Here is a 12,183-nt window from a genome sequence, read left to right as displayed (position 1 = left end):
TAATGCTGTATATAAGCATATGCATATCTAATGCTTTTCTGAAATTGATAGACTGTTTGTCCGAAATGGATAGATTCCTATATATGTTGGGTGAGGCGGCATTTGCATTTGGTTCATCTAATGCTTTTCTGGCTTTTCTTACCTTTATTAGACTGAGAAAAAAATAATGTCAATACAATTTTGAGAATGTTACAGTCATAAATAAGTAATTTGGTTCATCACTTTGCTATCAGTTCAAGCTTTCTATTAGTTCCTCTCGGCATGGGAAAAGGGGAAGAACACTCATCTTCCCAAACACCATCTAGCTCAAATTCCCAAACCGCTGTATGTTATATTTTTTACAGGTGTTGCTTTATTTCTATTTTGAGTTGATATTTATTTTCAAAATACATAAATAACTTGTGTAACAACATGCTAGGATATACCATCAAGTAACCGGTACTTTGTAGATTACACTAGTCCCGGTTACTACGGACCACTTCCTGCTTGGCCAATGCCTTTATCTCCATATCCTGATGGCGGCCAATATCCAAGAAACTATGAAGTGGTGATTCAATTGTGTTCTTGTTTTTTTGTTTGTATAAGTTGGCCATATTTTTAGTTTAAGGGAATTGATTTCTTTTTTTTTTAGCAGAATGTCGGTGACCCGAACCCTCTCATGGCTACAAGCCCCGCTATGAGTGGGAGAGTTGATATAGAGGAACCACCTGAGTGTAGAGAAACTGATATTCCATGTACATCTGAAAGAGTTGAAGAAAGTAAAGAGGATAGACTCAATTCAGAAGAAACTGAGGTTGGGATTGGCGGGACACCACAGTTAGAGGATGAAGTTGGTGGTGATCTCATTGAGGAGCCAAAGTCGGGAATGGAGTTTAATACGTTTGAAGAATTAATGGCTTACTATAAGCATTATGGTAAAAAAAGCGGGTTTGGGGTATTGATAAGAAGGACTGATAAAGGGGATGATGGCACTGTCCGATATGCCACCCTTGGTTGTGCCCGTGGTGGGAAGGCCCGGAATAGGACATTGAATGTCGCTAGACCACGTCCAACAGGAAAGACAGAATGTAAGGCAAAGGTTAATGCCTTAAAAGTTGATGGGAAGTTCCGGTTGACAACAGTGAATAATCTCCATAACCATGGCCTTAGCCCAAATAAATCTCGCTTCTTCCGATGTAATAGAGAAGTGAGTGACTCTGTAAAAAGAGTCCTAGATATAAATGATATGGCTGGGATCCGAATGAATAAGAGCTTCGGATCTCTCGTCGTTGGCGCTGGTGGATTCGAGAACCTCCCATTTCTAGAAAAGGACTGTCGTAATTATATCGATAAGGCAAGACATCTAAGACTTGGTAAAGGTGGTGCTGGAGCGCTTCAAGAGTATTTTTGTAGGATGCAGTACAAAAATCCCGGTTTCTTTGCCCTGATGGATTTGGATGATGAGGGGAGGTTGAGGAATGTCTTCTGGGCTGACCCCCGTAGTAGGGCAGCCTACCAATACTTCGGTGATGTGGTGACATTCGACACTACATATCTGACGAATAGATATGGGATGCCCTTTGCACCATTTGTTGGTGTAAACCACCATGGGCAGTCAATTCTGTTGGGAGCAGGATTGATTTCCAGTGAGGATACAGAGACCTTCGTCTGGTTATTCCAGACGTGGTTGAAGTGTATGGATGGTATCGCTTCTAAAGCTATTATCACCGATCAGGACAGAGCGATGAAAAATGCAATTGCTATTGTCTTTCCTGAAAGCCGACATCGACTTTGTTTGTGGCATATACTTAAAAAAGTTCCCGAGAAGTTGTCCTCCTATGCTTCCTACAAAAGTGGGATGAAGAATGCGTTGATGAAATCTATGTATGACACGCAAACTGTTGCAGAGTTTGAGAAATCTTGGGATCAGTTAATCACCACTTACAATTTGCATGAGAATGTCTGGCTGAAAAGTTTATACACTGAGCGTGAGTCTTGGGTACCTGCATTCTTGAAGGACTGTTTCTGGGCTGGGATGAGTACAACGCAGCGCAGTGAAAGCATGAACGCGTTTTTCGATGGTTATGTGCATGCGAAGACAAACTTGAAAGAGTTTGTCGATCAGTTTGATAGTGCGTTGCAAAAAAAAATTGAGAATGAAAATAATGCGGACTTCCACTCATTTAGCGTTACCATTCCTTGCATATCTAGATCTCCTATCGAAAAGAGATTTCAAGAGTTGTACACAAATGCTAAATTTAGGGAAGTTCAGATGCAACTAACCGGCATTATTGATTTAGATCCAGAGTTAGTTAAGAGGGATGGTGCAGTAAAGACCTATCAATTAGAGGACGAAGTTCGTGTGGAAGAGTTCACTAAATTGGTTACCTTTTTTGTGGACTTCAGTGAGGAAGGTGCAGATGCTAAGTGTTCATGTGGTTTATTTCAGATGAAGGGTATACTGTGTAGGCACATTTTCGCTGTATTTAAATGTAACGGGATAAAATTCCTGCCAGAGAAGTACATTTTAGACCGATGGAGGAAGGATATCAAAAGGAGATACACGTTAATCGGTAGTAGTTATGATGCTGGAGATCAGCGGCCAGATGCTTACAGATATGCTAGTTTATTAAAAATCTGTTATGAAATGATTACTCATGCAGCGGGTTCAGAAAAACATACTGAGGATGCCACACATAAGTTACATGCAATGATTGAATTATATAATGAGAAAGTAGACCCTTCATCGATGACCCTCACTGGTTCCAATGTTCCTTGTACTCAAAATGACACAACCACAGTGGGTAGTTCGAAAAAAGTACTCAGTCCATTAGTTGTCAGAGGGAAAGGCAGACCTCCATCTCTGAGGAAAGCATCCAGGATGGAGAAAGACATGCGGAAACTTAAAGGAAAGGCAGCCGGGGCACCAGTAAACCGGAAACGTAAACAGGTGCAATATATTTCAGCTTTAAATATATAGTTTTAGGCCACTTATTTTATTAATGCACAAACTGACTTTTTGCAAATGCTACTTGTTTATTAGAGAGATGGAGGAGATACACCAATGCCGGACACATGCAGGAATTTATTTGGCCCATCAGAGATAGATATTTCTAATGTTGGTTATGTTATATTATATTACTTTAGTTATATTTATACTTGAATTGTTATAATTATGTGTTGACACTTGATTTGAATTTAAGAGTAATTTTTTTTTGCACCAGCTTGTTCAAGACAAATCAGCTTGTGTCATTGGTGGAACCCAGCTTGGACAACCAATGTGTGGGAGTCAAGAAAGTGTAAAATTATCCAACTTTTTCATGTACAACCAATAGTAGTATTGACATTACTCTGATTTTTTGCTTATTAATTTTTATAGGTGCAATTTGGGTTGGATGGATCACAACCGGGACAAATTAGGTTGGATGAATCACAATTGGGTCAACAGTGGTGGGAAGGCCCAGGGAACTAATTTGCTGTAATATTTGCATATTAGTTCCCACCATTAAGGTATTTTAACATTTTTGTGTAATTTCCAATGTTGGATACGTGCTATGCTTGCTTTTCTATTTTTGGCCAAACAATTGGTTAGGAATGAGTATAAGCTGTGTATGTTACTCCGGTGTTACATAGTCCTTGTTAATGATGGCAGGTATGGGTATGTTACTCCGGATGATGTACCCGCATTGATTGATCAGCATATTGAAAAGGGAGAGATCATAGAACACATTTGGAGGTTTGTCCTTTCGTGGCCATGCATGTTCTTTTCAATGAAATGTTTGGTTGATGATTTTCTTATTAATTCTATATGAAAATTTAGTGGTAATATCACAGATTAGTTCGGTTTCATCAGTACATGTGGTATATGTTATTCAGTATGTCAGTCAAATTGCAGTATGGTTGATCCTGATCTATTGCCAGGATGACCATTAAAAAAATGAAGTTAAACTTTCCTGTCTTTTTATATAAACCACACAATAAAATCATTTGAATTAGCAATTACCTGTAGTATGTTAGTTTGCTCCACTTTTTTTCTTTGATAGGTTACACGTTACGCTGTCTGTTCCATAACATAGGTTGGTTCTATATGAGCCTAATACAAGAATTGAAAGCAAAACCTCTCCATATGAAACTGTGCTGGAAAGTTTTTCTTAATGGGTTTGAAGTCTCTGGAAGAGTAGCTTTAACCCAGTAACTCAGATGCATGCTTCTGAGATACTGGATTCAATTATGTGACTCCTTATACAGACCTCTTTCCTGTCTTCAATTTGATTCATCTTTGGACATGGATTATATCACATAATTTTGCTTGTTGGGTAGCCTTAGTAGACTGATTTTTACCATCCAATACTTCATTTTTCTTTTACCTTACATGTACCAAAAGTTCATTTTCAATATGAGCCTTTTCTATTCTAATACAAAGGTCTAAGTTGAAAGACAATCTCTTGCTGATCGTTATCAGTGAAAAAAAAAAAAAAAGTAATGCAATAAGCCATTTCCTGTCGTCTGAATATGTGCCTTTTTAAGTCTAGTCAAAAGGTCTAAGTTGACAGATAATGTCTTGCTGAATGTCATTATTAAATCTATTTACATAATGTAATGACCATATCTTGTTGTCTGTAATATTAGTAGAGATGATCAGTAAAGATTAAAGAAAGAAAGTATTTTGGTGTTTTTTTCCCTTACATTCGTACTTGTAAAAAGGTCTTTTAATTTCCAATCAATGATCACACTTTCAATCATCGGCATTATTCGAACAATGGTTGAGCATAAAAGTAACAAAAATTATTCCAGGGGGCAAATGGGGGCAGCTGATATACTGATAACTATCTTTCTCCATGCAGGGTGTGGTTGCTCGATGTGAATGACAGTTGGTATTTTGTGATTACTACTGGCATATACTACAGTTATACGGATGGCAATCTTTCATTGCAAAAACTCAAGATATCAAGGCTAACTCTTAATTTATAGATGAGTCATGGGTGTTGTTATTTTGTCATTTTTTGTTTTTTGGATGAAACATTAGTCATTTCTTGTGCTCAAGTATATCAATGAGTTTGGATTCATCCTCCTAATACACTTTACAGATAACACAAAAATAGACCATAATTCATTGCTCATGAGTTCGGATCTCTGCATTATGCCTTTATTTTGGTTCATATAGCACTGGAGAAGAGGAATTGAATCTCTTATATGCTATCAATTTTATCGCATATGCAAGCAAAAAATGTTTTGCTAAGGAGATAAATGATACACATGCAAAAGAAAGTGTACAAATATTAAGCTCTCTCATAATGGTTAAATCCTAGCCAGTTTTTGTATCACTTTCAACCTATCATATTATTTCTTTAGTTGTTTGCTTAATAGGAGAAGAAGTTGAAAAATGATATATAATAATATATTAAATATATAAACAGCTACTTCCACAAGTTATGTCATTGTCATAAAATACAATTAGACTATACAACCAGACTAAGTTCTAACATCACCAACCAACATATAAACAACTTAGATATACATAGCAACTAACTTCTAACACTAATCCTAAGTCACCTATTTGCAAGACAAGTAACATGCTACAACAAATGCGGCAGCCCAATACACTCGGAGTAGTGTGCGTGAGTGTCTTATTTGCGCTTCGCGTACAAGAACCGCCAACTCCTTCTTCACAACCTCCTCATTTCTATTGGATAGCGTCATCTCTCTCATCTCGATCTCATCCGCTCTCTTACGGAGATCAATTTTGCTCTTTTCGATATCATCGAGTATCTTCTCCAGCTCTTTCTTGGCTCTTAACAGTTCATTGTGAGTTTCTCTTAGATCGGACTTTTTGTATTGATCCTCCTCAACCCACTTGAAATACTTACAATATGGTAATCCCTAATCATTTTAAACATTTTTTGGAAACATGTGAGATGCACATAATTTTAAAATTTTGATTAAACATTAATATCATTACCTTTGTGTTGTAGTTAGGACACCCTAAGAAAGGTCGTCCTGGATTTTTTATAGTAGATGAGTATCTTAGTTGGGCTTCAATTTCACAGAAGCATAATGGTTGACCCAGACTTGGTTTACCAAAAGATGAAGAAGAGTCCGTGGTGGAAACCAGCTTATTCTTAAACTGACGGCAAAGAAGAAAGAAAAGGAAAACAGACAATCAAGAACAAAACTAAACTTGCAGCATCTTCTTTCAAACAATATCAACTATCAAGACTAATTTAAAGTCTCTACACATTTAAACTAAACAAATCTTACTCTCCAAACAATTAATAAGATATTCTACGTGTTGGACCTTACAAATAATGAACAGACTAACAGATTAGTTTGAAAAGACAAATAATATATCAAACCAACTCGAAATCTGTTGGGAAAAAGGCAAAAAAGTGGCACATATTTAGGAGAAAAGTCAATTAGTTCGACCCATCACAACTTTCAGCCTTTTAATGGTTCACCAGACATTTGAATGCCAACAAAACCTCAGACACGTTTCGAATAGTAAAGTAGAACCACCACACAGCAAATTAAAAGAAAAGAGGAATTAAACAAACCAACAATTCACAGATTCAGGAAGTTAATTATACACTTTCTTCATGAATTAATCCCATGAGATAAATCTAAGAAAAAGATGCTGAATATTAGGTGAACCTCAACAAGAGATCAAGAGCTTGATATACACCTGACAACGACTACTTTGACATACCAAAACAATATGCAATTAAAAAAAAAAAACACAAAATCTAAACAAGATTACATAGTAACAAAAAATGGATAGTTTACATTTTAGAAAATAAATGTATCAGGATTCAGGACTAATCTAGTGACTAAGATGAACCCTAAATTTCTCCCACAAAACAAAACAACATAAATGTATCAGGACTCAGTATCCTATTTCAATTTCATGCATACATTCACAACAATCAAGAGTAATGTTAGAGAAATAAACCTGATGAACTCGTCCCCCCCTAAAACCCTAAAAGGCTTTTTCCTAAAAAAAAAAAAAAAAAACAGAGTACATACCGATAAAGGGGTTTCAAATCCACAAGTTTCAAATCCACAACTATTTCGAAATCAGTTGCAATTTCGGATCTAAATCAAGTGCTATTTCGAATCTACAAGAATTTCGAAATCTTATATTAGGGTTAGGGTTAGGGTTTTCAGTTATTCAAGATGAATGTTTCCTCAGTATTGGGAGAATCCAAACATTCATTTTGAAGAAACAAACCCAATCAATGGGAGATTCGGTGCATTTTCAAAAGAACACAAGAAGATAAGATACTAATACACATGAAAGTACCTCCCTTTGTGTTTCGTCTTCTATGACGTCGGTGGGGCAGTCGTGTGTTTGAGCAGAAGAAGATGACCACCCTGCTTGAAACTTTTTCGTTGCTTGCTTGGGAAGGTTCCCGTACGCTTCCGTTCGGGGTTCCATGATCTTCTTGCTGAGGCGAAACGCGGGTTCAAGTCCCTCGGGGTTCCATGGCCGAAACCAGTTTTATGAGTTCAAAAGGCCTTTCTATATCTGGGAGGCAAACGAGTGGATTATTGAAACGGTGCAAACCGCACCGTTTCAATAATCCTACATGGACGTTCCGGGTACGCGGGGGGTACCCCTCCCGTGTGCAAGTAGAATTTTTGTTTATATTATTGAGACTGAGATTTTCGCTTTTTATGAGTAAAAAATAGAAATATTATAACCGAATTATATAAAAATAATTTTTAAATTCTCGTATTTTTATGTATTTATTTAATATTATAAAATTATTTTTATTATAAAATAAATTTAATAAATCATATTAAATTAAATCGATTATAAAATTATTTTTATGTAATTTATTTATGAATATAATTGTGTTTTTTAACTTTTTTAAATATTTAATTTAAAATAATATCAAAAGATAATATTTTATTCGAATATTATTTCATTTCATCTCAATTCAATTCATCTGACAAACCTTCTTTCAAGAAATTTAATTTGGAAATTATTTACAGTGATATGTTGCGTTATAAAATTATTTTTATTATAAATATTTGTAGCATATTAAAATTTTATAAATGATATTGAAATATTTTGTAAATAGTGGTAAAATAATCTATAAATAATTGTGAAATAATTTGAATTAAAATATTTTATTAGATTTTGAAAAATGAGAGAAAATTTTAAATAAATATATTATAAAATTAAATATTATCTTAATACAATTTTTAAATTTAAAATATCTTCTATTAAAATTTTAAAAAATTATAATGTTTATATAAAAATGTAAAATTTTAAATTCTTTTGTATTTGAATAATAGTGAAAAGGAAATTAAACATTTTGAGAATTTTTGGTCTAGTCTCAACCACCAAACATATGTTTTGTATTTGAAAAATAGTATTATTTTTTCAAATTTTAAAACAAAAACTATATTAAAAATTATATTCTATAAAAAATTTTAATTTTATAATATTTTTTATTCAACATTTTCTCTCATTTTTGTCAAATCTCAATAAAACATCTTAATTCAAACCATTTTATTATTATTAACCAAATTATCATCTCATCTCATTCTATAAACATCCTCTAAGATCATTCACAATGGCTTTTTTATTCTATCATTTAATAGACATTACCAAAATCTAATTTTTCTGTTTTACATATTGACTTTTATAATATATCATACATTAATTTATCTATATTTTTCTATATCATTTCAATATTATACTTTTTAATATTTTTTAAGTATTTTAAATATTTTCTCTAACTACTAATAATATTCTCATATCTTTTAATATTTGCACTATCTTTAAAAATTTTTTACTATTGAGAAATAGAGTTCATGAGACCTTTTTCGATTTCCTTTGTACATTTATTTTATTGGTTGTAGATTATATTTCAAAATGGGTAGAGGTCGTCGCTTGCAAAACAAATGACCATCCTATTGTCTTAGAATTTTTGCAATCTCTGTTTACTCGCTTTGGCATGTCCAAAGTTATCATTAGTGATAGGTGTTCTCATTTTTTCAACAAATCATTTTCTGCACACATGAAGAAATATGGAATCACATGTTGAGTTTTTACCCCTTATCACCCTCAAACAATTGGGCAAGCAGAATTGACAAACGAAGAGATCAAAATCATTTTAGAAAAAATTATCAATCTTAATGAGAAAGACTGGTCAGTTAAGCTTTTTAACACTTTGTGAGCTTATAGGACAGCTTTTAAAATTAATCTAGGGATGTCCTCTTATCGATTAGTTTTTGGTAAAACTCGTCATTTACCTGTTGATATTTAGCATCGAGTTCTTTGGGCTATAAACATGTTAACATGTCACTTGATGAAATTTCAGGATTGAGAAAATTGCATATCAATAAATTGGATGAAACTCATCGAAACGCCTATGACAGCTCTAAGCTGGCGAAAGAACGCATGAAAATTCTACATGATTAGAAAATTCATCTCAAACATTCTACACTTGGCCAGGAAGTTCTTCTTTACAACTCTCGCTTACATATTTTTCCTGGTAAATTGAAATCTCATTGGAGTGACCCCAATGTTATAACTAAAATTCATTCTCATGGGGCAGTAGAAGTTCAGAATCCTACAAGCGATATCTCTTTCACTGTTAATGGAGAACGTCTTAAGTCGTTTATGACTTACTTCGAACCCAATGAAGAGATCTTGTTTGTGCAAGATTTCAGGAAAGTATTTTGATCTTTTTTCCCCTTATAACTTTGTTTAATTGCATTTTATCTTTTTTATTTATTCGTTGTTTTGCTTTGATTTTATATCATATGTTTGGTTGTCTATGTTGCTTACTTATTCCTGTGTACTTTGTTTTCTTCTGAGCATCTTGGTAGAGTAGTTAAGCGGAATCACTTTGTGAAAATTTATTTTCAAGCTTGAGCACAGAACATGATTTTTGATGCATCATATTTTGTTAATATGTAGCTTGAAACACTAGGATGTTATACTCATTGAGATGAGACTTTGTGAGAGTTTTGTAGAACGAATGAAAAATTTTGAAGGATATTTTGCACATACTTACATTTGTAGTGTTCCTCAATTTACTATTTATTGATTTAACACAAGAGAAGTAAACTGCAGGACTACTGAGCCTTTTTTTCAAAAAAAAAAAAGAAAAAAGAAAGAAAAAAATATATGAAATCGATTTATGGAGATTTCCTAAATTAAGGGCCAGAAGCAGGTAGTCAAGACTTTGGGACAAATCATGACTAGTAATGAGGAACTGGCTAGTAATGAGGAACACACAGCGAGTTTAGCTCTACACACACATTTGAGTTCTGAGACATTTGCATCAATTATATGTGAAAGATTTTTTGAGATAATTTTGGTGGCTATAGCCCTTGGAGGTTGAGCAGTAACGTGTCACTTTTGTGAGAATTCAAAATTGTGTTTGATTACTTCTGTTTAGATTTCAATCTTTATGTAATATTAATCTCAATTAATTTTCATTATTTTGCTCAAAGATTAGCAAAACGCTTGTTGAGTGGTGTGATTGAGCTAAGTTATTGCATATTTTATATATTTAGAATCCATATATTTCAATTATTTCATGAAATTATTATTAGTTTTAGATGGAAAATAGTTAAGAGGCTTAAATCCAAGTTGTGATTTAAATTGATTTATAGCATAGTTTATGCTTAATTTTATACCTTGTGATTTAATTGGAAAATATTTCTTCATATGCACAATACATCTTTGATATTTTATTCTATCCTTTTATTTATTTATTTTTTCTGATTTCTATTTTTTATATATAGGCCAAGATGTACTGATGCTTAAAGAGGAAAAAAGAAAAAGTTAGAAGAAAGATGCACAATAAGAAAATGCATGCATAGAAGAGAGCAGCCAAACGGGAGGTTCATTCTTTTTTTAACATATTAAAAAAGCACGAGAGTTTTGAATTCTTTTTTTTTTTTTTTTTTTTTTATGCTAGAAACGGACGTATAAAGGAAAAGAACGTTGTTGCTTGAAGAACCTCGATGGCTCCAAACTACAGCTTCTCCAGCTTCCTTCACTGCTTTCTATCTTCATCTCGATTCATTTGGCTTGTTATTTTCTTTCCCTAAGCTCTTTTTAATTTTAGTCTAAATTTTATAGTGTATTTTTGAGATTTTTAATTTATAATCATTTGATTTTGGATATTTTATTTTCAGTATGTTTAAGTTTGATGTAGTTAAGCTTTCATTTAATAGAGATTACAATTACTATAGATTGATTAAAGCTTAATTAGGACTTAAATAATTTTAATTTTATTAATTAATTTTCTAATTAATTGAGATTTTTTTATCTTAGTTGGTTCCTTAATTGTTAATTTCAATTTGTTAGTCTTTTACATTTCATTCCGACACTCAAAAAAATCTAAAAATATGAATATAGTCTATGACTAGTGTCTTTTTAATCTGGTGGTACTCTTCTATTCATTGCACATGCCACCACTTTTATTTTATTTTTTTGAATATTTTCACCATTTTAAACGAATTTGATTTTAAGTAACTTTTCCTGATGAGACGATCTAAGAATTTATTCCTAATTATTAAACGACATCCTCCTGCACTTGAGACAGCTTTTGTTCTGCTCATTTTTTAGTGAGTCAGCTACCATTGATGTTGTTATTGGGATTCTTGCTAGCTTTTTTAGTGGATCCTCGAAGCCAAGCTCCATATTGATTTTGATCTCCATCATGTAAAGTTCTGGCTAAAGATGTCTTTAAACAGCCTGATTCTCCATGTTTGATAATGCCACATTTGAAACAAAAATTGACAACCTCTTATATTTGAAATTAAGCTAGACTTTATTGCCTAAGGTAAGGACCCATCTGATTCCATCATCATCCATATCCACCTCAACTACATCCCCCATCACTTTTCCTAATTGCTTTCCTATGCATCAAGTCATTCCACTAAGTGGCATGTTATGAATATGCACCCATAAGGACTCTTCGGATAATATAATGTATTTTGGTGAACAAGATCCATTAAAAGAATTTAGACCGAAGAGGGTTCTATCTAAGGACCAAGGAGACAAAAACTCCCGGGTGAGTTAAGTACGGTTAGTTTCACCTTATTAATGATGGAACCAACAATGTCTTTTAGGGAGCTAACATTTCTAGTATGTGACACGTTTATATAAAGTTCTTAATCTTAATTTCATGAAAAATATTAAAAATATAACTATATATAAAATTGGTCCTTGATAAT

General features: G+C 33.3%; 2 protein-coding genes across 2 annotated transcripts; one reads left to right on the top strand and one right to left on the bottom strand.

Moving 5' to 3' along the window:
• Nucleotides 1–261: 261 nt before the first annotated feature.
• On the top strand, nt 262–3,314 carry LOC108982183 (protein FAR1-RELATED SEQUENCE 1-like). The gene is made up of 7 exons (XM_035695626.1): nt 262–324; nt 419–547; nt 635–1,380; nt 1,627–2,091; nt 2,242–2,929; nt 3,023–3,097; nt 3,204–3,314. The coding sequence occupies exons 1-7, from the start codon at nt 262–264 to the stop codon at nt 3,312–3,314; spliced, it is 2,277 nt and encodes a 758-aa protein (XP_035551519.1).
• Nucleotides 3,315–5,363: 2,049 nt separating this feature from the next.
• Nucleotides 5,364–7,596, bottom strand: LOC118343840. The gene is made up of 3 exons (XM_035682945.1): nt 7,277–7,596; nt 5,939–6,103; nt 5,364–5,859 (listed from the first exon to the last, which is right to left on the bottom strand). The coding sequence occupies exons 1-3, from the start codon at nt 7,409–7,411 to the stop codon at nt 5,533–5,535; spliced, it is 627 nt and encodes a 208-aa protein (XP_035538838.1). The 5' UTR covers nt 7,412–7,596; the 3' UTR covers nt 5,364–5,532.
• Nucleotides 7,597–12,183: the final 4,587 nt, after the last annotated feature.

This window comes from Juglans regia, chromosome 11 (genome assembly GCF_001411555.2).
Source record: "Juglans regia cultivar Chandler chromosome 11, Walnut 2.0, whole genome shotgun sequence".
Classification (NCBI taxonomy): Eukaryota; Viridiplantae; Streptophyta; class Magnoliopsida; order Fagales; family Juglandaceae; genus Juglans; species Juglans regia.
The sequence above is the reverse complement of the archived record's forward strand: the minus strand, read 5'-3'. Positions and strand labels throughout refer to the sequence as shown.